General features: G+C 40.6%; 2 protein-coding genes across 4 annotated transcripts; both read right to left on the bottom strand.

The window, feature by feature from the left end:
* Window positions 1-15,225: 15,225 nt before the first annotated feature.
* Window positions 15,226-21,407, bottom strand: nt5c2l1 (5'-nucleotidase, cytosolic II, like 1). 3 transcript variants are annotated; one of them, XM_079178454.1, is made up of 18 exons: window positions 21,301-21,407; window positions 20,292-20,365; window positions 19,968-20,085; window positions 19,420-19,515; window positions 18,872-18,963; window positions 18,605-18,662; window positions 18,379-18,472; window positions 18,229-18,282; window positions 18,062-18,145; window positions 17,935-17,970; window positions 17,744-17,851; window positions 17,589-17,655; window positions 17,233-17,403; window positions 17,099-17,150; window positions 16,888-16,948; window positions 16,047-16,223; window positions 15,847-15,932; window positions 15,226-15,760 (listed from the first exon to the last, which is right to left on the bottom strand). In XM_079178454.1, the coding sequence occupies exons 1-17, from the start codon at window positions 21,309-21,311 to the stop codon at window positions 15,906-15,908; spliced, it is 1,380 nt and encodes a 459-aa protein (XP_079034580.1). In that variant the 5' UTR covers window positions 21,312-21,407; the 3' UTR covers window positions 15,226-15,760; window positions 15,847-15,905. The 3 variants fall into 3 exon arrangements, with proteins under 3 accessions (XP_079034580.1, XP_079034579.1, XP_079034581.1); XM_079178453.1 differs by having other exon boundaries at window positions 21,278-21,405; XM_079178455.1 differs by lacking the exon at window positions 21,301-21,407 and adding an exon at window positions 21,278-21,293 and having other exon boundaries at window positions 20,296-20,365.
* Window positions 21,408-22,790: 1,383 nt separating this feature from the next.
* slc2a11l (solute carrier family 2 member 11, like) lies at window positions 22,791-27,702 on the bottom strand (the record flags this gene model as incomplete). The annotated part of the gene is made up of 11 exons (XM_079179282.1): window positions 22,791-23,012; window positions 23,144-23,271; window positions 23,370-23,445; window positions 23,571-23,672; window positions 23,912-24,022; window positions 25,135-25,322; window positions 25,403-25,551; window positions 26,941-27,070; window positions 27,166-27,290; window positions 27,386-27,546; window positions 27,685-27,702. The coding sequence occupies 11 exons, from the start codon at window positions 27,700-27,702 to the stop codon at window positions 22,791-22,793; spliced, it is 1,410 nt and encodes a 469-aa protein (XP_079035408.1).
* Window positions 27,703-27,834: the final 132 nt, after the last annotated feature.

Raw genomic sequence — 27,834 nt, forward strand, 5'->3', positions numbered from 1 at the left:
CTTGGTCCCTGACAGTCTCTCTCTTTTTCTTTTCTTTTTTATGGTCCTTCCACCTTTTTGTGGTGCTTGTCAGTTAATATCTAATGTATACTGGAAAAAGTGTGAGTGATTGCGCAGCAGGAAGTCGGGAGAGACGTACGGACGATGCAGTTTGCTAGCTTTTAGTTTTTGTTTTTTACTTTTCTATGCTATCTGGCCGTGCATGTTAAGTGTACAGTGTATCATTTCTCTGACTGCATCGACGGGGCTACCGCAGTTTTGAGTCTCTGCTGGCCGACTCCGAGGCACTGGACCTAATGAGCTCGCCTACAAAGAGCAGCGCCAGCAGCGTGAGTGGGTGGGACAAAGGCTGCAGGTCAGAAAGGCTGCAGGTCAGAAAGACTGCGATTGGTCAGCTCTGACCTCCTGTGACTGATTCACAAAGGCTGAATATTAAGACCTGAATGCTGTCAGGTTGGGACACCCGGCCTGCCGCTCAGTGCGGTCGCCTAAACTCGGACATCATGGAACCACAAGGCCCCTTCACCTCTTCATGGACATGGAAAGAAAATATATATAGATCTATATACACATATATATGTGTATATATATGTGTACACACATATATGTGTGTATATATGTACATACATAAATAATTGATGACGATCACGGTGAAAACAACAAAAATGTTTTGTTTTTTATAGAAAATGAATTCCTTTTTACCCGGTTGTTATTATTTAACTTTTTCCTTTAGTGCTTTAGTTTATTTTTATTTTTATTTTTTATTTCCACCTCTTCTCCCCTCCAGTAGAGGACTCCAGCTCTGTTGGTGCATTGATATTACGGCTGAATGGATTCTGTATAGAAAAATGGTGAATAAATAAATTAAGAACTGTGTAGTGGAACATGAATCCTGAGGCGCTTGATCTAAAACACTTTGTCTCCTTTTAACCCCTTCCCTCTGCCCTCTCCCCTTCTTTCCCTCCTCGTTCAGGATTCTGCTGTAAATAAACATGACTCTAACTGTAACACCAGTGTCTCTTTTTCTTCGGCTCGCCGGTTTATTAAAGACTTATTTGCTATATAACTATAGTTACTTTTCAGATTCAAATTTGACATAAAAACATGGGATCAGCTTATAAAATACAACTCATTGGTTAAACCAGTGCGTCCCAACTTATATCAAAATATGATTCTTTTGTCTAAGTTGTTGATTTCAATAAAGACAGATTTTCCCTCTAAACTTCTCAGATGGTTTCCTTTAAATTAGCTGCCAGATTTACCTTGTGGGGGCCCGGAGGTATATAAAGTAATTCATGTAGCTGCACCTCGAACAGCAAAATGCTGCTCACACATTGCTGAAGACTTATTTGTCTACAAACAACATGACACACACTAGTAATTGTAATAAACTCCCTGCTTTAAAAAAAAAAACATCCTGTTATCTGGGCACAACAAAGACTCACCAGCATTCTGGATTTCAAATATTCTCATCTTCAAATGAATTATCATCTAAAAAAAGTGTTTTTAAGATATCACATTTCTGTATAAAAGCATTAAGAGTAGAAATACAGTATACTGAGCAATGACAAAAAATGAAACCCAGGCTGTGTCCTTGAAGTACTGCGAACTACATCTAGTACACAGAATACATAAGACCCACTCAAATCGATAAACTGCATGCCTAGGTGAAGGATTTCTACACAAACTGTAACAATTGTGCCAAAGAATACTCCTGAGCAAGATGTTATTTCTGGCACAAGTCTGGTTTGGTTTCAATGGCATTTAGTATTTCTACTGAAATGAAAAACGATTTCAATAAATGTAGCTGACAGACTAGAATAAAATGCGAGCTCAGTTAGGCCAGCTAGGAGCAGACCGTGTGCATTTGAAAGAGGTTCCAGTTTCCGATGCAGCTTTTTGGGAATTTGCAGAAGCCGTACAGCATCAGCATCTTCCTACCTTGGCTGAAAGCGTCGCCATCAACAGGCAGTTTACATTAATCTGTGTTAATTCAACTTTGTCCAGCAGATGGCAACACAGTACAAATATCTGAAAACACTGTCCGAGTAGTCCGAATTATGAAAGGCCTGATGTAGTTTATGTACTCAAACATACAATGCTCACCATATTTGTATGCACGGAGATCTCAACCAGTATCATGAGCTCATTTTACAGAATAAAGCAGAGGTGTCTTTAAAGCTAAATGTACAAACACGCAGCAGTGGACAAATTCCTGTTTCCACAGCAAGCCTCCTGACATGAGAGGTTGCACAGTCAGAACAATAATTTAAAAAAAAAAATCATCCCTAGATCAACTGAAATGAAAGGCATGCGCTCATCCAAGAGAGGTAATTGGTTCCTGCAGTGCACTGTGGAGAGATCTTGTGAGCCTTCGTGGGAAAATGGCTGCCTCAATGACAGACCAAAGACGCTGAGTCAAGAGTTTGTAGAAAGGCTGCTGCAGAATGGGGGAAAAAACCTCCAGAAATGCTGAGTTTCTTCTCCCTTAGTTCATATCAGTAGCGGAAATGAAGCCTTTTGTCTGTTTGATTCACTTTAGCTGCTCAGTGATAACAGGTCTGTGGACAATCAAACGTGGAGTAGAGGATTTAAACGCTTGTGTTTGAGCAGAGTTGTGAATGTAGAACAGCATGAGGAATGGAGCTTTTCTGGAGAATGTGATTACACTCATTGAGCAAATCCATTTAGCCTCCTGTGAACTTCCATTTTAATGAAAAGACACCACGAGGACCTATTTTAGATGTCTGTTTCCCCTTGTGAAGTTCAACTGAGGCGCAATCTGTGGTTTCACTCTCAAAGGAGGCGAATTTCAATATTTTGTGTTCTTTGTTGCCGACAGACGGACGGACAGCCTGACCTACTGGCTGACTGGCTGCTTCCCTGGATGGATGGATGGATGAAATGGACAATGGGGGGGGGGGGGGGGGGGGGTGAGGAGCAGGACACTGGGTGGGTGGGTGGTTGGTGGGGGGGGGGGGGGGGGGGGGGGGGGGTCGGGCCAGGTCGGTGAGGTCAAGGCAGGCAGGGTCCACCCCTCTTCACCTATTGGCCAGACCGACCAACGAGTCCTGTGCTGCTTTGAAGCCCTGAAGTGGACAGAATTCCACCACGGCCATGGGGATTGTAGCATGTCATTTGTAGGACATTTTGGCGAGATGGTCCTAAAAAGAGAGAGAGGTTGGCCCACGCTTGTAATGCAGGGTTTTGTAGGCTCCTCTCCCATTGATCCTGAAACTATGGGCAGGTAATCGGGCAGCCTCCATTAACCAACTCCTGCAGGAACCAGTGTTGGTTTGACTTTAGAGGGAGAGGAAGTCCTTCTTTTGATTTGCAAGTTGTTGGCATGAATTTAAAGAATATTTTACTAATATTAAGTGATCAAAACAGTTTCTTTTTTTCCCTGGTGGGTCAGTCATGTCAATACCATTGAACATTGTTCAAACCCCCCAAAAAACTGTGATTTTAAAGTCCTCAAGTTGCTATAAATCCACCAAAAGCGTGGCCGGAATTTGGGGAAGTTGTATAAAATAGTGCAAATGTTTCAATCTGATAAAACAGTGTAGCCATAAAGTACAGGCCAATACAGATGATGTGTTGTTCTGTCAGACAGACTGGAATAAGAGGATTTTTCCTACCTCGAAGCCACATATGGGAAAAATAAGAAATGTATATTTGTTAAGGGGTTTGCCTGCACAACACATTCAGTGATTTTCACCTCTTATCACGGACATCTGTCCCCAGTTTAACTGGTGAAAAGCTCATAAGACATTTCAGAGTCAGTGGCACATGAAGTCAGCCAGCGCAGGTCATTTCAAAAGTGCTGGTATTTATTGCTCATGTTAATGGCAGAGAGGTTCCTTCCCCTTCTTCCTCTTCTTCTTCTTCTTCTCTTCTCTCCCGACCAGGCATTCCAGGCTTGTTTAAATAAGGCCTGCCTGCCTGGGCGCGGGTGGATTCCCCTCTGGCCCTTTGCCCTTTGACCTAAAGTGCATTCCGTATGTAAAGTGAGGAATTCCTCTGAAGTTCAGTTAATGGGGTTGAGTTTTTTCATCCTTTGGACTCTGCTCATGCACTCGCCCCGGTTTGGAAAAGGGGGAAAAACAAGCTTGATGTGCACTCGCCAGGCAGCTGTGACTTATGGATGAGGTCGGTTGTTTATCGGTTAATAATCGACGTCTCCCACCAGAAGATTTGGAGCTTCAATAAAACTGTGTGTGATAATCCTCTGGGATCATGACTAATTGATTTAATGGGGGATATTGTGGAGTGGACATGGAGGGTGTTGTGTGCTGTACAGATTGTTCAGCACCTTGAGGCAAACGTTAAATTGGGGCTCCATAAAAGAAATTGGGTGTGAAATCACGAGGTATTATGTGCAGACGGTTTTCTACATAGCAGCACAAAGATTAAACTAATGTGTTTTACCACAGGTTTGCTGTTGGGATTTACTTTGTGGGACCATGCGTTCATTTTTTGCTGAGCTGTCTGTTGCTAAATGTGCACCGGGAAAAGTTATTTTGAAACCCACTTATGATTGGAGCAGTTATTCTTTCAACGTGTTTGATAATCTTGCGAAACACTTGAATAGAAGTAAAGGGGTTACATTTTTGTAAAAAGACGTTTTTAGCATTTGTGTTTTGTTGAAATCAACTTGACTTTCTAAAATACTGAAGAAGTACTAACTGTAAATTCAACCTTTTCTTCTGACCTCATCAAAGCCAAATATGTAGAAAAGTATTAAAGCGGTAACACTCACCCATAAATGAGAAGTATTGCTATTACACCGAATAACCAAAGATGTCATGTTGTACATGTTACTTGAGCTATGCATGAACATTTATATATACTTTCCTCTTATTTGCCAAAAAGTAATTCAAAGAAATCTGCAGCATGTTGTCCTTTAGTCACTATGAGAGGTTTAACTGTTTATTAGACCTCTTGTGAACAAACTGTTATAAAACTCCAACAACAGAAATCCAATTATTTTGAAGGGGTTGTGCTTCTAACACTAATCACACATACAGAGCATATGAAAATATTTAGCATTTCACCAGGCGGTGTCTTTAGAAGTGCTGTGACTACAGCTTAACCTCATCAGTTCCAAAAAAACATGTTTATAGCCTGGAAAAGTCGTGAAGCGTCATGCTAATAAAATACGCTTTTTGAGCTGTTAACGATCACCTGGGGGGGTTAACGGCAAAGAAGGAAAGAAATGTCATGCTTATTGACTTATTGTTTTACATATCCTGCTCAGTGAACTTCTGAGCCTTTGGACAACAACATATCCACACGTCTCATCACCTTCCCCAGGTTAGAATCATGGGTAATGGAGAGCTCACCGTGAGCTCCTGGGTGGAGAAGTGTATCTGAAGATGGACCCTGGGTGGAGGTTCCTCTGCTCTTGTGCTTTAGGAGCCCCGTGTACTGGTGGAGACGCTGTAAAAGGCTGTGCCACCCACACAGCTGGAATGTCATGCATGCAGTCCATAGAGTCTGTTTCAAGAGGGAGGCAGTGGGGGGAGGAGGAGAGGAGGGGAGCCCTCTTTGGAAGAGCCAGGGTGCATGGGGGGGGGGGGGGCTCTGCGCTCAGGGTGGGGTCTACTACTACTACTATTACTACTTCATGAAAAAGATGAAGCAGAAGACTCTCTGCCCACCCCCCCACCCCCTCTCAAAAAAAAAAAACCTTCTCCATTAACCTTTTTTTTTGTGTGGTGGGAAATTATCAATGACGATCCATCACGGTTGTTTGGTCTTTGGCCGATGAGAGGAAGGAGGGGAAATGTGGAGAGAGACGTGAGATGGAGGGATGGGGGTTGGGAGAGGTTAAAGGGCAGAGGAAGAAAGGAGGTACATTTTCGGAGGATGGGAGGTTGGAAAAAAACAGAGGGAACAATAACTCCCATGTTTAAAAGGTTTTTTGTTTTTTTCTCAGCCCCCATGACACCTCACACAGGCAGCAGTTTAAAGTCAGGCCGTTCAGCAGGGAGTGGTGCTTTGTGGCTCTTTCCCCTCAGGCTCACTTTCAGAAGAAAGACTCTCCAAAACATTTGTTTTGTCTCTTTTCATTGTTTATCTCAGCTGCTTTTTAAACAAGGAACATTTCAAAAATACTCTGTGCTTTTTCATCCATATATCTTCTACTATTTTCCTGTAGATCAAACCTGATTGACCACATCCGAGCTGCTGGTGTCTTTGTTCTGTAAATACAAAATGTTTTTTTCCAAAAACCTTGAATGAAAATGCCACCAAACAGGAAACAAAGCAACTTGAAAACACACGATTACAATTCTTTAAAATGCATCTAATGAAATGAGCCGATTTAGTTGGTTAACATTAGTTCTTTATGTTTCAGGAGTATATTTAAAGTACTAATAAAGTACTTATTTCAACTATACTTGTATTGAGATTGTAGGCCTTGTTCACTAAAAGTTGTGCTTTCGACGGCAGTAAAATGCATTTACTTACATTACTTTCAATGTACTTTATTCATTATGAATGTATTGTTTGATTTTAAAATGTTACAGTTGTGTTGGATTATTGAATTTGGCGAACTCCATGAAAATAAGCCAAATCTGGCTTTTCAATCAGGAAATTGTTTTAGTGGATCTCTGTGAGAACAGGCACATTTCAGAATGAATCATTAGTATTTTTAAATGTTTTGCTATAATTAATTTCCAGTTATTTAGTGGCAGTTTGATTTTCCTTTTTTAAAGAATAAAAAACATTCAATTTGAAATTTAACACAATTGAACGTCAAGGTTTAACGTAAAAGCAATGCAAAAGGATTTGAATACATTTGTGAATTAGAAAAAGGAAAATTGTTTAATTATCTTATTTATCTCTTTTAATTGGATAATGTGTTATTTAATAGTGTAAATGTATAATTAATATGACATTTTAATCATACAAATCTGATGCAAAATCTGAATGTATCTCTCGGTAGCTACTTTTTAGAAGATAAACAAACATTTGTGATGAACTTTTATTGAGTTTATTCTATTTTAAAGCCCAAAAAAACCTATTAACAACCCGTCATTTCAACAAATCAATTATTTATATTTTACATTAGTTATCTTGCATGTGTTTCTTCTTCCATTGACGAATGATTTCAACAAACATGTGTTGTTGAAAGGAAAAGCAATCCTTTTAAAATACTTTTTATTAACTTTTAAACATTTTGAAGGTTTAAAAGGAAATTTGGAATTATGTTTTAGTAGCTAGGATTCATTTTTATTCTCTATTAAAGCAGATATAATATCTATAAGCTAATGCTAAATACTTTCACCCATTTAAACACTTTTTAAAATTGTTTTATCTCAGAAATTATCCTCATATAATGTGAAAATAATTACAGTTATTTTATTTTCACATAATGGATTCACTTATTTCCACAGTATGAACACCTCATCCTGCTTGTTGCTTCTCTGTGGAGATAAATACTGATAATCAGTGATTTTAAATGTTTATGACGTGTATTTCCATTCAATAACCTTATTATTCGGGCACTTAAACAGGAATCAACATTTCTGTCTGTTTTTTCATTAGTTTATGAACTAGCAAAGGAAAAAGAGCTCCGGCTGCGTTTATGAAAACAGAAGATTTAATAAAACTAAATGTGAGTTTCAGAAGTCTTAACTTCACTTTGGTGTCAAACACTTTGTCACTTTGAGTCGAGTTTGATGAGAGTCTTTTTGTAGGATGCAGAGGGGGCATCACTGCTCCAAAACCTTCACCGGATCCATCACGCCCCGCCTTACATCAAACTTTTTTTCCTTTTTTTTTTTTTTTTGCCGACTGGCTGCACAATCAGATCCCTTCTGAGTGGGCTGCAGTCGGGTGGGTGTGAGGGGAGTAAAAAAGTGGGCCCTCTCCCACTGGATAATGCCATTATTTCAGCTCCTCTGGCCAGGAATGCCAAATTTCACAGCCCGCTACTCCTCTCTGTGCGTCAATCAAAGCCCATTGGGCCCGCCTCCAGCGCCGTGTGATCTGATCCAACAATTGATCCCTCACAAGCCTTATCATACGTGCTCACTCTGCGTGCTCAAGCCGGGATCTTTGTCTAACTTCAACAACCATTTCGTCTTTTTCGTAGTTGACTTTAATTATCATTTGTATAAAGTTCGCTTATAATGCGCAATTACAGACATATAGATCGGAATCAAGCGCCAACTAAGCCTCCATTTCTACATTTCTATTAAAATTGACTCATTTAAATCGATCCCTATTAAGGCCTGATCCGCGCTGCCTGCGTGAGAAGATAAACCGGGTTTAGTCCATATTTGATCTAATGAACAGCATAACCGTCCCTCCGGAGGCCAATTAAAGGCTAATTATAATCCCCATTGTAAATGCACAAAAGATCTTTGCGCCAAAAAGTAAATAAAATAATTAGTGGTCAAGTATCTAGATACAGTCGGAGGGGGTGGCGGGGGAGAAATTTGTGAATGGGACACAGTTAATCAGGTATTCGTTGTACGGTGTGACGCTTCCCCGCGCGCAGCCAATCCCGCGCGCGCTGGGAATGTTGAACACGCCGAAACCAAACCAATGGCTCATCATATAGCAAAGACTAGCGCAAGAAGAGGCCAATCAGCGGGAGGCATGCAAACGAGGAATTTGCTCCGGCAGGCTCTGAATGTCAACTAGTCAAAGATGGAGTCCGGATCCGAGAGGCCGTGTGCTTGTGCATGAAGACTTGCGATTTTTTTTTCCTGACTCTTCGAGCTCCGCACATTTGAGCTCCAGTCGCTCGCAGCCGTTCAGGAACGAAGACGCGAATCCACGATGCGGCGGGCCGCGGCGAGTGGTTTGTGGAGAGGGTTGCTTTTCTTTGTTTTATGGACAACTTTTTCCCTTCTCTTTTTTTTTTGCCTATAACGGATTGTCCCTCCCTTGGCTAGATACTATTCATGATGTAGGAAGGAGGAGGTGGTTGAGCAGAGGGAGGAGGGGAGGGGAGGGGAGGAAGGGGGGGGAGGGTGTCCACTGTGAGTAGTAGCCTATTTTGCGTAAATTTGTCAGGAGCCCAGTGCCAACTTGGAAGTTGCACAGGTCGAGATGCGAAGATTGTGTGTTTATTCATGCGACCGACGGGAAGGGAGCAGCGGTAAGAGTTAAGAGTCGATCCCGCGCGCTGCGCATCTGGAAGCTCGCTTCAAAACTTGATCAGGACACGATTTAACGTCTGGGCGGATAAACTGGTCCTGCGCCTTTTTATGGGGGTGGGGGGGGGGGGCTGTTATCGTAATGTAACGTGTCTCTGAGGGGGACATTTCCACGATGCTGGTGTGCGTGTGTGCACACGCGTGTGTTTGCAGCCTATAGGCTGTTGTGCAATCTAACAAGTCGTCAGTATTGTACGGTGGGCTTGTGAGCTGGCAGGAATGGCTTGCAGAGCAGCTCCAGTGCTTCTAACGTGAAGGAGGCTGTATAGGCCGCTCACGGAGATGTATGGTGGAGAAAAGCGTTCAAGAACAGGTAAAAAAAAAAAACCAAGAAAAACGAAACACCTTGGTGTGTTTTATAAGAATACTGGGCTAGATCAGACACGAGGAAGCTGCATGGCGTTCTATAGATTCACAGCGTCCCTTTTTTTTCCTTTCATGGTATAGATTGTGTATGTTGTGTAACAACGCGTTGATTGTGCAAACTTGCAGCACCTATACTCTGCTCTTGTTTTCGGCGTTGTTGCAGCTTGTTGTTAAGTGATTTTATTGTAAAAGAAAAATGCAACTTTTCCTGAAGTTTTTCTTTTTTTTGTTGCTCTTTTTATTCAAGGAATTAATTTATTTCGTCGGAGCCTGCATGTTTGTTTTCTGCGATCATTGCGAGGGGAGAATTATAATACTTAAATTATAAAAAAACAAACATGTATTTGATATTTTAGGGAGGGAGGGGGCAACGTGAGTTATCTGAAAGCTTTGGGAGTGTGTCTCTCCCCCCCCTCCTTGTCTCCAACCTCCCATTTCTCCCCCCAAATTAGAATGCATGTCATTCACTGGAGAGAATAGTATGGGCCCACATGCTGGGAAATACCCATTCTCCCAGGGAGAGAGTAACCAATGCTGCTTAATTTAGGAAGTTTAACTCCACCTCTGAAAAGTTATATTGTTAAACTGTAATATCCCGTCTGGCTCTTAATGGGCTGATTTTGTTCAGTAAAATTTACAAAAGACGAAAGTTTGCAAACTTAAAAAAATCCGGTTTGACTAAATAGTTTTGATATTTCAAAATAAGAGTATACTACAAGAGTTTATGATTAGTTTACTTTTTTAATTTTTGGAGTAAATGATGGCTTATTGAGTCAGAATGAGCAGTGGAGTCTGATGGTGCATGTTGTTGTCCACTGCCCTTTTTCTGTTGCACTACTGGACATTGAGAAGAGCAGTGCAATATTAAAAGGGCATTGGCTGATAAAACAGACACACACCTTCCTTAACTGCCTTAACACTTAACCTGCACATGGTGCTATGGGGGTGTCCTTAAATGTCTGTGTGTGTGTGTGTGTGTGTGTGTGTGTGAGCAACAATGTCTTTACTAACTAGCATCATAAAGTGGAAAACGACCTCAACTTTGTCAATGTGCTTTATTTTGTAGCAGTTGAGATAAAAAAAAAAATCAAATATAAGTTAAATTTCAATACCTACCTCTTTCTTTTTGTAAAACATTATTTAACAGTGCAATCAGACAAACAGCATTGCTGCTTATTTAAATGTAATTGGAGTTTGGCGGTAAAGAATGGCTGTCCACGTGCTGACACATGCTGAGGTCAGCTGCTTTGACAATGTTGCACTACTGTACCATCCATTCTAGCAGTGCAATAGTATTGTCATAGCATTTGGCCTCAGCTCACACGAAACTGGTGCTAAAGAGCTCGTTTCAAACGAGTTTGTGTAGAAATGGAGCTGATGACTGATAGCAGGTGGTGGCGCAGAGCAACCCCCCCCCCACCTAAACTGTTTACCCACTTCTGTATTTACAGAAGAGAGGTTACACACATTTGAAGGCTGACAAGCGCCTCATGACCTACATTTAAAGGATAGAAGTGCATTGAACAGATTTAAAGGAAGAAAAGAAATTACATAATGCTTTTCGCAAAACTGTAACATTGATTTTTGTCCATCTTGTGTGGTGGTGCATTGATTGGAAGCCATCATTTACCCACCTTTTTATTTTACGCCACAGCTCATGACAAATGGGGCTAATTACGTGAAGTGACCACCAGAAGGGCAAGTCAATAGGTCAGGACACAACTGGAACTTTTCCATTATCTGAACTGGATTTTCAAGTATTTTACAGGATAAATTCACTGGTAAAATCTGTTTTAAAAAAAAAAAATGGAAGTCAGTTTGCTGGGTTTAGTTTCTTTACCTGTGTGTTTTGTCGTCACACCAAACACTGTGACGATGTGTATCAGTGTGCTGATGGTAAAATAAGCAGATGGGGAGGGAAAGAAAGAAAGAAAGAAGTGGGCGGGTGAGGTCGATGTGTGTTTTTGAGCATCCTCGGTGGTAGCAGGTCGATGGGGGGAGGGGAGGTTTGGGAGGAATGTAGGGAGCAAGGCCCTCTCTTCCCCCTCGCATTTTGCCTTCTCTTCTGTCTCTCTTTCTTTCCGTGTTGAGATTAGGTGTCACTGCTCCCGTGTGTGTCTGTGTGTGTGTGTGTGTGTGTGTGTGTGTGTGTGTGTGTGCGTGTGTGTGTGTGCGCCTCGTGTTTGAACCGTAAAGTAAGCGAGTAAAGAGGTTTGTTTGTTTTGATGACTGTCAGCAGACCCCTCCGGGTGGAAATCTTTTAACCAAACAGTCCAGTTTGCTGTTGCAAACTGCAGAAGAAGGACACAAGTGTATTAATACAAACAGAAAGAGGACACACATCTTCTAGGCACTGCTGCAAATTAGTGTTTCAGGTCAAAGAATGGTTGTGGTGAATTAAACCAACCTAGTAGCTTTGAATTTTAGAAGATGTAAAAGTGCATTTATGTGATTGCACACCGAAGGGAAGGCAAAAAGGAGACCTCAGTCACTTGACTGTGTGAAATTCTCCCTGAGTAAAGAACGTGACTTGTTTAGGCTTGCTTGCAATGCTTGCTGGGAAATCCTGGAATGTGTGGAATGGGGGACGGTGGTGCTTCTGCAGTTATCTGACTGCATAGAGCAGCAAGTATCCTGCAATGGAACCCAACATGTCAGCGGCGCTTTTCTGAGCAGCTTTTTCATGTGCAGATAAAACTACAGAGGATACAAGCTAGTGAGATAATGGCATCTGCGTTTCATTAAACACATAAAACAAACTGCTGCGCATGAAATGTTTTTGTTTCTTTCCTTTTGTGACGTGTCATTGACCCTGCTGTTCGTGACTTGGTGTGTTTTCATTACACTGTAAAAATGTTCATTAAGCTTTTTAAAAGCACATATGAATTCACTGTTGTTGACAATTTGTAGAAAAGCTGAACTGTCATTCACACATATGATTTTAATATGGAATAAAAAAAAAGTTAAATGTATATATGTTTTTAATTACTTTTGTGGTTTATGTAACGTGTCTCATGAAAGAAAACTGCTGGTCATTTTCTCTGCAACTTCTATCTGAATAAAGATGAATAATTAAAGTTTTCAATTTCTCTGTTATTTTCTTAAAAAAATGAGTTAAATTGAATGTTTAAAATAAATAAAGTGTTTGGCGATCAGATGTAGAAAAGAAAATCAGATATAGATATAGCCAATCTGAGACCGTTATGCCAAATGGAATTTCGCATTCAAGAATTGGAAAACTGAAAAAAAAAACAAGAACGGTATTCCTCCATAAAAATGTTAGTAAATCTTATTATATTGTTAAAACATTGAAATTCCAGGCCTAGTAACGGCCTGCTCGCTTCAGAAAAAGCAGTGCAAATATGTCATCGCAGTGTGAATGAGTGAATCTTTACTGTTCTAAGATCAGTTTTGATTAAATAAACTCAATAATAATCTGATTTTAAAGCTCAATACATGTATTAACTCTTTTAAGTGCAGCCAAACTTTGTTCAAACACACACAACTCTATTTTGACATCTGGGAGAATTTATAAAGTTTTCCAAATAATCCAGAACAGAATTTTGTTACATTCATCTAGAATATGATGTTTGATATAATGGCTCAGAAAATAACACGTTGAAAAGGTTTACAAAGCTGAATGTTTGGTGTCTTCTGTGAACAGGAATAGCATAAATCTTTCGCATTGTTAATAAAAAAAAACACAACATAAAATGCTTTTTTGAATATTTTAAAAGAATATGAAACCATAACTGACTCGGCTTCTTCTTCAACTTTAATATTTACACTGATACGATCACTATGACGTCCTTTACCAAAATGTTTCCTCGTGTTTTCTGATTCATTTGAAGTCGTGTTCAGGGATGAACATCAACACCTCCTCTTTCTCCTCCATGTTAACATCATTATCAGAAGTGTGATCATACTGCATTATTTTAAAGTAAGCAGATATGTCAGCAGAGTGACATGTAGGTGAAACTCTAAACAGCACAGAGAACCTGATACTTGTCACACTTCTTCAGGACAGGTACGCCGTCTGAGAGAAGCTCTTATATCACTGTGCATATTGTCTGAAGGAGAGGAAGGAGGGGTTATAAACTGTGTATGTGTTCGTTTCTCAGGAGAGCTTTTACTACTCAAAAAGCAATGTTTACATGTATAAGCAGGACATTTATTTTGACTTGTTTCTGAGGGTTTCTCGCAACAATTTGGTTTCTAGTCCTGAATATCTCCACTCAGACAGACAGTTAGTCTGGTGTCGGGCTGATCGTTCAGCTTCAGTTTAAGTCAATAACTGCATCAAAAAAAAAGATGGGGACTTGTATTACTATGTTACATCAAACGTCTGAGGTCAGAGAACTCTACGGTTAGTTTATGTACACATTGGGACTAAACGCAGTGGAGAAGTGATTAAAAAAAACAGATGACATGCTAGAGATGAAAGCTTGAGGATTCTAACTGCCAATACATGCAGTGGGTGGCTCCTTATTTAGACTGGCCTGGAATGTTTATTTTGAAAGAATAATAGATTCTCACACATTGATATGAATCGTGTCAAGGTGTCCATAGAAATGCTCGAGCAGTCCGCACTTGAAAATGATTTCTTAATTTGTTCAAATCTTTCTCATTTTAGTAAACACATGTAAGTGAATTCAGCACGGGGACCTTACTGACAATACTGTGTTCTCTTCTGTTTTTCCTCCCATGAGTTGAAGCCAAAGTTGAAGGTGTTTCCTGACATCAATGGAGACTTCATCATATCAGATGTGAGACCGATGCTATATTTGTATTAGTGTTTCTGCAGAGTGAAATGTGGGGCAGATGTGTCTCTCTACAGGAGCACAGCAGGAAAACAGACATACTGCACACACACACACACACTTCAACCCTGCAAGAACACCAACACTTTTTACTACACATGATCACACGTGAGGACTGATATACAGTAATGAACAGAGAGAGACAAATATTCCTCTCAGCTCTCTCGGTAAAGGTTCAGCTCTGGTGGGAGCAGGACTGTCAGAGCCAAAGAGAGAACAAGAGGGAGGTACAGAGTGTGTGTACAGTTAGTACTTCACAGGTGTGTGTGTGTGTGTGTATGACAAGAGCAAGATAAGATTAGTTTTATTAGGGGATATACACAAACACGCAGCAGTTTAACCTGCCAGTAGCTGCTGTATTTGCTGTTTTTGGAGCATGTATTTGAATATATTTTATTGTAAACACAGTGATTCCTGTTATCGTGTGTTAAGAGACAAATCTTGGTTTCGTCAAATAAACCAGTTTTCACTTGTTTATGGTTTTCAGCCAGTTCTCACACACACACACACACACACACACACACACACAGAGAGAGAGAGAGATGGATCTGACCTGAGTCTGTTGAAGAGGTGATTCTCTGCCATCCAGTGGACAACAGATGTAGTACAAAAGAACAACTTAGAAGGGTCAGTTCACACAAACACAATACAAGTATGTTTCTGAGCTTGCTTTTAGATCCTCTTATTTTATCAGGTTCTTTTACATTATGTGTTCTCCAGATTTCTGGCTGTTAAAATACAGAGGAAAGGATTTTTTGTGGTGCTGAAACATTACATTTGAAAAACTCAACAGCAACGTGTCTTTCCCAGAAACGTGTCTTTCCCAGAAACAGTGTCCTGGTTACTGAATAATCCACAGACCTCTGCATGACCAATTTTCCTTGGAACTACTTTCTGTAAAATACACAGTGATAAAATGATTGTGTGAGGAGGTCCTTTAAAATGAACTGTGATCCACTAATGGCCTATACGCCGGCATGTTTGGTCAAAGCTGTTGTACTTCAATGAAAACAAATAGTATGAATGATTTATTGAAATGATTCAGAGGTTTTGCTGCACAAACAACAAATGAAGTCACTTCCTAAAAAACACTACACAAACGTTAACAAGTGCACATGCACCGCTGCATAACAACAGATTAACACTGATATATACAGTAACCCTGAATCTGCTTTAGCTTTCAATCCCCAAATCTCGTTGCATGGCATAGCACTTCACATCCACAAGGTGGAGCAATAGGCTGGTTTATTTATTTTTTGTAAATGAGGCACGTCATGGCTGCAACAAAACCTTTATACAAGCACAAGTGCAAACAGTCACCTTCATCAGTTAAACGATTCATTTGAATATTCCTCTTCACGTGTTCTTCTTCTGAAACATGTCGGCCAGCTGTGTTCAGCACTGCGAGAGAGAAAAACGACAATAAGCCATCAACACAATTCAGTAAAGAACAAGAGCAATTTTGCTACAACAATAATGACAAAAACCTTAGTTTCTGCTCATCTTGACGATATTGTTGGTGCGAGCGAGCTCGGATGAGGCAAAGTCAGCTGCGAGTTGATTCGTGGGGCATCTGAAAGAGTTCATGAGTGAGATGAAGAATGAGCTTCATGATAAATTATGAAAGAACGCAGATTTGCTTTCTGTGCAGGCATGTGTATGGGTGGGGGGGGGGGGGGATGCTGACCAGGACTGGGGGAGCCATGAAGAGGTAATTAAAGGGGTAGTGCAGCAGGTTGATGCAGGTGGAGGAGTATAGATCAGCGTAACGCAGCAGCTGGCTGGCGAACAGCGTCTGTTTGGCGCCGCTGCGCAGTAGGCTGCCCATCTGGCCGTAAGACATGTCCATTCTGTAGGTCAGCACCTGCAGAAAACCACATCACCGGAAAAACCTGGACTGAGTGTTTAACTGTTTAGTTTTTTTCTTGCCAAGACACAATAACTATTGACCAAGTTTGCTAAACCACGAGCACATTGTCTGCTTTACAGACTGCATTTTGTTTACAGTACAATATGTTCGTGCAAGTAGTTCAGTCTGATGAGTGTTAGGTAATAAACAAATATGCGGAAATGCCAAAGGTCCTAGATAATTGTGTTTTATAGAATATCAGTGTGCATTTTTCACGTGGACAGAGCTATTTATTTGGCATGTGTGAAAGTTGCAAAGATGCAAAAATACAATTATGTTTTTGGGTTTTTGTATGTAAGCTTCAACAAGGAGGACCCTAGTTTTAGAAATTAACTATTGCAAAAAAAAATGTAAAACATCTGAAACACAGGTGGACAAGAGCAAGGAAGGTACTGATGTAAACAAAGTTCTCATGCACTGATTTGGGCTGTGAATAAAAGGGAGGGTGGTAGAATTTGAATGGACAACCAAACCTCAACCTTCGTCCAAGTGAAGTTTAGATGTGCTGGAATATTTGCAATGACCGAAGCTGTGTGTTAAACCCCTGGGGTCTCTAAATGAACCTCTGTGTTTAACTTCCTGAAAAAAAAAACCTTATGTTTTGATACGCAGAGCTCACCTTCATTCTCGTCTGAATGGCCCAGATGTCAGGACACTCCTGACTGCCGCTGTCCAGGTGCCTTCAGAGGACCAACACAAAAACCATTCAGTCGTTGCTTCATGTAAATGTGTCTTGTAGAAAGTGAACAATTAAATCCTGATGTCATGGCAATAACGTTAAAACATTGTAAATGTTAAGTGTCACATGTTGCGACTTAAGAATAACTCACTTGTAAAGTTCGGCTAAGAAGACGTCGAGACGTTTCAGCTCCTCGAACAGATCTGCAAAAACCAAGAAAGTCATCAAGAGTTTGAAGTGATCAAAATGAATGGAGAGCAACTAATGTTGTCTACTCGTTCTTACGTTTCTTCTCGTCCCACACTTGCAGCTCCTTGGTGAGCTCCGGTACGACGAGGAAAGTCCTCCAGCCCTGACGCTTCTTAGATTTGAGGATGTCGCCAAAGATGTGGTCGCCGACGTAGAGGATGTCTTTACCTCTGACATCCAGCAGATCACAGATGACGTCTGACGATCCTGCAAACAGACGTTTATTCAAGGAGAGGTTTGACCTGTGTTCCATGCATGTTGTGTGTATGTTATGAACACTGCAGGGATGATGCTTTTGTCCAGTCTGTGCTGTTTTGTATTTGTTTATGTGTTAAGTCTAAACCTTCATAAAAAGGGCAAAATTAATATATTAAAACACAGTTGAATCTCACCTCCGGAGTAAACGGTTCCATGTTGGAGGTCGCCTGTGTACGTCCCGATCAGAAGCTTTCCTGTGTTCTGCGTCCCAAAATGCAACATTATTGAAACCTGCCGTGGTTTAAACATTGACATGTGCATAAATCTACAGTATGAGTCTTTCTCATACCGTGTCCACTTGTCTCAGCACTGTCCCCTCTGCAAAGAACAGAGGCTTTTTGGTGTCCACCACGATGAGGTCAAAGAAGGAGCGCCAGGACCTTTTCTCACTTCCAGACTGGAGATGAAGAGAAATGTTGACGTGATTCAATGAAATTGGCATTTTCTGATCATTCAAAGAAAAAGATAAAATGGTCTTACCTTGGCATTGTTTTCAAGCAGGTAATTCATAATGGCCTTGATGAGGAAGGAGGAAAAACACATTGTTTTCATGTAATACGTGGGAAAGAGTGTTTAGTCATGGTTCACTATATGTTTAGAGGCTCACCTCAGTGTAGCTGTAGTCACTGTTGGTGGCGAGGAAGACCTTGGCCACAGCTTTAATCCGGGTCAAGAGTACAGGGAGATTTGGCTGTGAAAAAAAACACATTCATTTGCTGATTATTTCAACTTTTCTTTTGTCATTTTGGTGCACTATCTTGTCAGTTTACTCACATCTTTGATAACGTATTTCTCCAAATTCTTGATGGTCCGTTCCTTCAGGATTCCCTATACAGCGCACAGATACAGTACAACAGTGAGAGACAAAGTCTGATTATGCCAACAACGGGGGGAAAAAAGAAGAGATTTGTTCATTTAATTCACCGTGTCGTGAATAAAGTCCATTGTGTCTCGAACATCCTGGAACATGCTTCTGTAGGACATTAACAAGTCGCCATGCTGGAAACCTTTCAGGAGGCTGGGAGACATTCAACAGCAGATAAAGAGTGGTGAAGTTGAATGACTAATTCAACGGTTCATTCATAATTCATTTAAAAAAAGCGAAAATGAGGAACAGTCAAGCTTTTATGAGGTAAACAAGTCCACTCACTTTGTGTATCTGGTGCATCTGGTGTAGAAGTCCACGAGGCAGGTGTAGAAGTAAGTCTCTGCAGGGTGCATGAAGACACAGTGACACTTTTAAGTTGCTGATATCATAAACAAACGTATACACTTTCCTTTTTTACATACGTTCTAACTGCAGACAGATACGTATTTTATTTATTTGTAATTATCAAGAGTTTGGGGTAGCAAAAAATACAGACACAACATTTTAATATTGTGTCAAATTCATCATTTCTTCAGGTGCAATTTATACCTGAAAGATTGAAGAGAGTGTTAAGAATGTAGAAGCGGTCGGTGTCGTCTCTTTGGATGAACTTGTTGGGGTAGTAGTTGTGAACGTCTTCTCTGTGGAACACAAAGACAACACGGATCAATACTGCAAACACACAGACACAAGCTAACTAACTCACCGACTGTAAACAAATGCGCTAATTTTGGGTTTCAGGGTTGTGAAAATTGCATGATAATCTATTGAAAACAAACCAAATTAGAAAAACTCGTGTTTATCCGCTGCTGTGGTTTGTAAACAAGTGAAACTGATTCGGCTCATCTCAGCTGACCGTCATGCTGCAATCAGACGGTCTTTTTTTGTCATTGAAAACCCTGATTGTCACACTCGCATCCTAATTTAGAGTTTCCAATTTACCCAATCTGCATGTCTTTGAACTAAAAATGTACTTACCTCAAGTCACCTCTAATATTTCTTTTTTTTTGTTCATAACTTTTTAAGATGGCTTTTATCGATTGAGAAGGTTGTATGTAGGTTGTCTGTGCTGTGCTCTGTGAAGCGTTTGACTTTACCCTTTGAGGAAGTGGAAGCCATGACTGCAGACTAAAATATTCCCATTTGAATCCACCTTCAGGAGGTTCCCGAATGTGGTGTCGATCACTAAACCGCTGAGAGGGGAGAAAAAAATAAAATGAAAAATGAACAATTAATGTATTATCAGAGTAATTGAAGATTATTATTTACATTAAAAGACTCATTGATTAACTGACTAATAGTTTCAGGTGTAATCTTTTTTTTTTCTAGTTTATATTTTGATTAAATTGTTTGTTAATGAATTTGCCTATGGACCCCTGTTGAAAACAAAATGTTTAATTAAAAGGGTGTATCCTTAAACTTACAAACGTAACAAATAGTTATCTTTGGGAAAAAATGTGTTTTGTTGGTTACATCATTCGTACAATATATCAACTTGTGTCTTTCCCAAATTGTGTTGCCCGGACAAGAGACAATGCAAAGAAAAATTGCTTTAATTTCATTTTCTGTTTCTGCAGTACCTCAGATGCATTCATTACTTCACTGTTGCATGCTCCTCAGTTAGCGAGGTAGATTTATAACCAACCGTGTGGGGAAGCTGGGGTCGTATGTGTAGCGTAGAAGCTCATGAGGGTATCCAACAGACACCATTCTGTCCCTTATCAGCTCAAAGCCAAGGCTTTCGTAGTCAGGGGACTTATACACTGTAACACACACACACACACACACACACACACACATACACACATACACACACAAGCATCATCAGCATAAAATCAGTGAATCTTGCCCAGCCAATTAAAGAGAAACTCCTGAAGGAGTAAAGAATCAAATACGACAGAGTTGTAATCTATAACCTCCTCATTGTGTCACAGAACATTACACACACAAAGGTCTTTCTGTTACATACTTGCCATTGTGTAGTCCATGTCAAATCCATAGCACTGGATGTTCTCCAGGGTCACACTTCTGTTGACGAACACCCTGTGACGAAACATAACACACAGCTTGATCAAACATGTTTTAGCAGTAGACCTAATGGGTTCATTGCACAAGACTGACGAGGACATTCAGGATTGGTATGTAGTACTTGTTTGCATAATTTTTTTCCCAGAGGTTGTGTTCTGTGGGCCTGAGGGGAAGGCGTCCTCTAACGTGAAGGGACCTTTCGTTTTAAACCTTAATTACCTTGTTGTAGTTTTAGCCCCTGGGCTCTTGCTCCTACAGCAGGGGTGGAGCTGGGTGGACGGTAGAGATGTTATCATTGCCTCAACTATCTGTTTCAAATAAATTACAAGTAAAAGGATCCAGGCTGTATTTTCTAACAGACTGTTGTGTTGACTGGTGTAACAGTACATGGCTTCCTGTGGCACTTGCTCCCAGATGCTGCTCTTTATCAGTGACACCCTGACAGAGAGAGAGAAGCCTATCTGTAGCACCTTCAGTCTGCAGGGCCCCCCAGTCCCATCCTTCCCTAACAGCTCATAGATATAAGGTTACTGTAAATAATTAACCTGCAAGCTCTTGTTTTAAGCTGTGTTGCTGCTGAGCTATTGAGGATGTTTCTGTGTGTTTCTGATGCAGGAGCGCTCATCGTAGAGTGTCTGCTGATTAAAGTATCTTGCGATGCGGGTGCAAACTGTCAGAGGATGAAGTTGAGGATGTTCAGAAAGCACTTGTGACAAAACACCAATTATTCTAAATAGTAATAGCCTTAGTATGATGACTTGTTAATAAAGCAGCTCCTGACCTGATTTTGGGACCAATGAGACACAGAAATTACAACAACAACAAATGACAAAACTTGCAAAAGTGTTATGTTAGTGAAAGCAGTAGTGCTGTTGTTAACCTCAGAGCACAACAATGTATTCCATTGATGCAATCAAATGGACTCACATTTGGTCAAAGCTTCTCTTCACCTTGGGCTCATCAGAGGAGATGCTGGGATCTGAGTCCATTTCGCCCTTCAAATTTTCAGCAAACCCTATCTCCTGGGAGTTGTATTCACATGCAGCTGCGGTCTGCGTATCGGCACTTTTTTGCAGCCGGTCACCTAATTTCACCAAAATTTTGAAGGCGTGGACGTGCGTGTTTTTCTCTATTTCATACGCAAGCTGAAACTCCTCCCTGTGGCCATTTGCTGGTTGCTGATGTAAACAGAGACGCATCCAGCCTCTCGCCTTTAGCATTTGTTACGCACTCGTTCTGCGAGACATTTGGATTTGAACATGCAGATTGTGTTATCGGAGGCGCACACATGTGCCGGGGCTGCACTCCTGCGTAATACAGCTAGAAGTGTCCCGATGAAAGTCAGTCCCGCCTTGACCCGAAACATGTCAGATCATTGAATCGTTTGTCTTTTAGTTTCCCCTAAAGCCGCACTGCACACGCACAGAAGTATTGTCAGCAACATGTACGCTAGTATAACATACTATAAAACATATTGTGTCATTAAAACTATCTACAGATAGGTGGAGCAGAACCAAAGCAACAGTCATAGATATGTATGCACATTCAATGGCAGCATGCCTGTCTTAATGATCTTAATGATGAGAAAAGGCTTTGCTGATTTAGGGGAGATTGAAGACTATGTTTTATTGCTCACCTTGTGATGATTTAAAGGCTTCACTTTGTACATCTTCATGCCTGATAAGTTCTTCTTTATTTTTATTTTTTTATTTCTTTAAGTTTTGGAGACAACATTCTTTCTTTACAGTTTAATGTTTTATGTAAGAAGTTATAGCCTTTTCTGACAGCTGTTGTTTCACCACTGTTTGTGTCTTTTACTGTGAGCCCTTGTGGGCAGGGACCTTTATGTGCATGATTCAAAAAATGACGTTATTAACCAACGGCACTTTACACAGTGTTAGGCACGTACTGTCAGTGGGAGATTACTATATATTACAAAGGATTATAATAACTAATGCAAAGGTGTTTAAACTGTTAGTGTTGCTAATCTATAACAACATGTATTTTATGATGACAGTTAGTAAAATAGGCTATTCATCTTCAGGGTAAAGCAGTACAGCCAGCTGTAAACACAAACTACTAGCCAGAGCTTATACCATGGAGACCCCACTGATAACCAAAGATAAAGATGAACACGGCCTTGTTTGCCTGAGTTTAAAAATAAGAGTTTACACTGCAACACAAAGGAACACACATAAAATAATGTCACAATGAAAGCAGTCACAAAGAAAGACCAATCATAAAAGACAGTGAAGCCACCTTTATTAATGTCGTGCTGCATTGTTCACATAGCTGACTTTATAAAATTGACTGTAATTATATGATTAAACTACATGAGTTGTATCTTGTATTTGAATTTAAATCGTCTCTTTGTGATATAACGTGACCTCTTCAAGCTAAATGTTTGCCCTTTGACACTTTATGACCAGGCGAAAAATGATCACAGTTTAGTGTCGTCTGTTCGGTTTCCGTCCAGTTTCTGTTCAGTGGAGATTTTGCTCTGCGATCTCTCTCCTCCAGATTTGCTGTGCATCCTCTGAAACTCCACAGCGATCTCCAGCGCTGTCAGATTCTTGGTCTCGGGGACGTTAAACTTCACGTACAGCGCACAGGTGACGCAGAAAAACAGGAATATGAGAAAACAAAAGTATTGCAGATTCTCCTGGAAAGAAAGCATGTTTGGGGACATTTAGGAATCAGTTTGAGTGAAGCATTTCATTCTGATTTCACCTGAATGATCATGAATACTTGTGTCTACTGGCCTCTAGTTCATGTAGATAATAATGTGCTAACCACTAAGAAAGGGAAAAGTATCCCCATCAAAAACATGAGCGTCCAGTTTATAATGCAGGCCAAGGTGTTTCCAGCCGATTTGAACGACTGAGTTAACATTTCTGATGGAAGAGGAGGTGATATTCCAGCTGGGGGTCAAGAACACAGGAGAGATGTATACACTAGATGCAATCATTTGTTGAATACTGAAATGGTTGATAAATAAGATATTGAGTGACAAACATACCGGGTCCCCCGGCAAAAAAGAAAATAAACAAGAAAATGAGGACCATGCTGCAGTACGGCATCCAGGAAAACTGACTCTGAAGAAAATGAAAAGTTGGCTTGCTTGAGTTTATGGGTTATTTGAGTTGTTGTCAGTCATCACTCGTCATCTTTTAACCATCAAAATATGCAGAAATAAATGCTGCTAACAGTGGTGACTCACTTGCAGGTTCAGAGTGACGGTGAGGAGGATCAGTGTTACAGACATTCCCATGTATCCTCTTAACAGCAGGACCTTCTTGCCTGTATTCTCGACAATCATGAACTGCAATATCGAAGGACATTTACAGCATTTAACCACAGAGGGGAGCTCTAACTATACATTGGGACAGGTATCACAGATGGAGACATCTTTGAGAGAAGAGGAAAGGTTTTTCTTTCATAATTGTTTTCCTAAATCACAAAAAGAAATAGTAGAAAGACAGGAAATCTATGTCAACATGTCAAAGGGATATTATACTCAAAATGCACTGATGGTCATAGATGTAAATAAATGAGACTTACACAGACTGCAGAGGTGGCCAGCTCACACAGCCCTATTCCCATGTTGGCGTAACGTAAATGGTGTTCTGGGATTCCTGCCCCACGAAACACATCAAAAGAATAAAAGTACACCTGGAGAGATGTATTTGAATAAGAACCAAATCACATGTCTATTTGAAAGCCCCTTAAATATTGAAATGTATACGTACACATTCCTAGTTTTTCTTTTTATTTAAACATGTACAACAGGTTTCAGTGCAGGGGGCAGTGAGAGGCGGGTAATGGGGTGTTGTCATGTTTCTATTATTTAAAGTAAATATCCTCATTTAAAAGTCTGGTCTGCTTTGAATGGGAAAGTGGGGCTTTCGTGGAAAATTAAGCATTAATTCCAACTTGAGCTTAGTCCCCGTATTTTTTGGTTTGACTGTAAATCATCTGATGAAAACTGAAAGTCTTTTTTTGTTTGAAGGTTTTTTTTAGGTGAGAGGATTGATTCCACTCCCGTATCTGCACATAAATAATATGTAGCTACAACTACAGCAAGGAGGTTAGCTTAGCACAAAGACCAGAAACAGGAGAAAACAGCTGGAAGTGTACCATCCTGCTAAGGTAATTCACTCTTTACAAATACAAACGACCAAAAAAAAAGGCACATTCAGTGTTTTACAGTTGTTTATGTAGCAAATTGTCCTTTTGACATTTCACTTTTGGTTGAGTGAGCTTTAGAGGTGCTGGTTGGTGGATTTTGTTACGTTGAGATGGAGCCAAGCAAACGGTTTCGCTGTGTAAACTTTCCAGTCATTGTGTGCTAAGCTAAACGGCTTTTGGGTTTAGCCTCATATTTAACGGACTGACATGAGAGTTATACGTTTCATCTTATCTAACTCTCTCTCTAAATGTCGACCTTCCTGTCAAATCTTTTTGGCCTTTAATGTGTACAAATACTCTAAAAGAACTATTTGGGTTTACAGCCTCAACATGGTCCCATTCAGTCCTACATGTATATTCTGCCATAATGTTATATCTACAGCTCTGTCTAAATAACACAGCTGTGTACTAACACAGACTGAAAGCCTCAACTTTACTTTAACAATGCAAGTAATAGCTCTCATGTTTGGGAAATACAGGGATTATGCGGATCATTAATTCTACATTACCTAAAAAGGGCTGAAATTTCAGACGATGCAAAGGAACGTACTGTATTTAACATTTTACTAATCTTGTGCAAAACAGTGTTCACTCACGCTGCTGATGCCACAGAGCTGAATTGTGACAAAGAGAACGATGATGGTGAGGACCTGCCAGCGGAGGGTTTGGTTCTGAATCAGCTCCATCACTGAGTGGCTGCGAACGCTCTGCAAGGCAGCCTTCTCCTCCAACATCTCCTCCACAGCCCCGCTGTAGTCAATTTTGCCCCACAGCTTCCTTAGAGCTAGGGGAAGGGTGACAACAAAGATTAAAGTGATGATGACTCTCCAGACCATTATTTCTGCCAAAAATGCTGTCTCACACCTTTCTCGCAGGCCAGGCGGTCCCCTCTGTTCAGCAGCAGAAAGCTGGGAGACTCTGGCAGGAAGGGCAGGGTGGCGAGCTGGAGTAACGCTGCAATACCATTGAATGCAAGCAGCCAGGGCCACCTCTCCCGTGTACCAAGCAACTCACTGCAAGGGCAATGTCATCATGCAACAATTGAGCTATCACAGTGCAATACAATGACGTGCACACAAACCCTAACTGGTTAAGCATTTTGTCTTTTTTAGTACTTCCTGGGTCGTATTTCAGCAGTTTTCAGTCCATCGTTCCGATCAATAATATTAACATTGTACGGCCTATTAACTAGTGAGATCTGGGAACACAGTAAAATTACGGAAAATAAGTGGTTATTACAGTGTTATAACTTGTTGCAATGATGCTCTCAAAACCTTGAAAATAAGACCCAAGTTGTAAACAACACAATCACGCTAGTGGCTCTATGTTGTGGTATGTGGTTGTTAGAACTAAATGCAACATCAGCATGCTAACCTGCTAACAATGACAATGCTAACATGATGATAATTAGTAGGTATAATGTTCACAATGTTCACCATCTTAGTGTCCCTGCTCTGAGGTTTTGTCATTATTCGTGTTTGCTGTTTTATTTTGTTACTCATCTCCTGTTGTTTCAGATCAATTCACTTCCTGCCTTTGTGTGTTTTCCCACCAGCTTTGATTGTCTGCCCCTTCCGGATGAGTTTCACCTGTCCCTCGTTAGACCTGCAGTCACCAGACCTCCTGCTCACCTGTTTCCACTTCCCCATTAGTCACTCACTACCAGCCCAGCTCCTTTGCTATTTGTCGGGTTGTCTTTTGTTGCTGTATGGAGTTTTGGGTACCTTTTTGGATTCTGAGCCTGTAAGACTTTTTGTGTTGTTAAAGCGTCTTCATTGTACCTACATGTCTCTGAGTCTGCATTTGGGTCCTTCCTACCTGTCCTGCTCTCCAAACTGTCCCTGATACTTAGTGTAGCATACTACAATTGTGTTAATTACCATCAAATACAAAGTTGGGAAGGGTTAAAATCAAATACAAAATGTGGAACTGGTGACAGTGCTGGATAAGGAAAGTTAGCTAATCGCAGAAGTTATCCAGTCTGGATCAAAGTGGTGGACGGTCTGTGGCTAAAATGCTAAATATATGTTGAATGTTTGGTCAATATGGTTGACAATCAACTCTGGTCAGACATTTCGTCTCAATGTTTTATGGGGTGACTTCCATGCCAAGTAATGTTGCAGTGGGTGAGCAGGCAAGCTTTATGTCAATCAACAATATCCTTATAACTTATATTATTAATGTCAACATGCGAATACTTTTATTTTCCCAAAACAGACATTCTTTAAGTGTTTTCTTAAGAGCTTGCAAATGTGTTGTATTGCAGCACACAAGATTTCATCCATGTCGCTCCCCTACAGAGAACACACAATGGGTCTTTATGAGACATGTGAGCTGTCATTTGAACCGACCACCCAACCCCCTTACTTGACTTACAGTATCCATGACGCCGGCCACCTCACCTGATCCCCAGCAGCTGACCACTGAACTTCCCCAAGGAGAGGAAGGTAGCGGGGGTCACGCCCAACATCCCTCGCAGGTTCTTGGGGGCGCATTCAATAATGTACATGGTGTGAGCTGCAAGATTGACTCCTAAAGGCGTACAATAGGGAATCATACATTTTGAGTAATGTAAAGATACTGTGACAGAGAAATCAAAGGATTAAAAGAAAAATATATAGGTTCACCTGAATTGATGCCATAGAGAAATCGTCCCACAATGATCATCTCAAAAGACATGGCTCTTTGGCTCAAGAGCATCAACACAGCTCCAGTTATAGCCACAAAATTGCTAAACAAAAGGGTTTGCTTTCTGTGGGACAGGAACACAGAGACTCTGTTAAACCCTGAGGCCAAAACAAAAGCTAAAACCTAAGTTTGTTGACTTTTCTGTTCATTTCCAATGACCTGCCAAATTTTGAGATAAGCTGACCGGACACCAGTGACCCCCCTAACCCCCCGATGCAGAAAATGGACACGGTGAAGGACCAGATGAGAGAGACCTGCCACTGGTCCAAGGAGACACTGTATCTCTGTAGACATGTTTGGTTCACCAGCTCCTTTATAAACTGCAATAATCACATTCATGGTTTCATTTTAGTCATGCAAACATAATGTCCTGTATCAAGTGTTTTGAGTCGTCTTTATAGCTGTATTAAGACCGTTCTTGACAGTTTACCATGATTTATTTTTTGTATTTTACTTACAGCAGAGGGGGAAGTCATCACAGATGCACAGAATCCATATTGAAATGTCCCACCAATGCCAGTGACAAAAATGGCAGCAATTAAAATGGGACTGTCTGCCTGCAGAAATTATAAACAGTTATAATGATAAATGTCTACATTTAATTTGAT

This window comes from Pholis gunnellus (assembly GCF_910591455.1).
Source record: "Pholis gunnellus genome assembly, chromosome: 18".
Classification (NCBI taxonomy): Eukaryota; Metazoa; Chordata; class Actinopteri; order Perciformes; family Pholidae; genus Pholis; species Pholis gunnellus.

Excerpts from the sequence above, each read along its gene's own strand:
- nt5c2l1 (XM_079178453.1), bottom strand. The coding sequence starts at position 21,339 with ATGGACTCAGATCCCAGCATCTCCTCTGATGAGCCCAAGGTGAAGAGA. Across the intron at positions 17,404-17,588 it reads TGGAACCGTTTACTCCGGAG|GATCGTCAGACGTCATCTGT; the intron begins GTGAGATTCAAC and ends GTCTGTTTGCAG. Across the intron at positions 16,949-17,098 it reads TTCTTAGCCGAACTTTACAA|GCACCTGGACAGCGGCAGTC; the intron begins GTGAGTTATTCT and ends GGTCCTCTGAAG.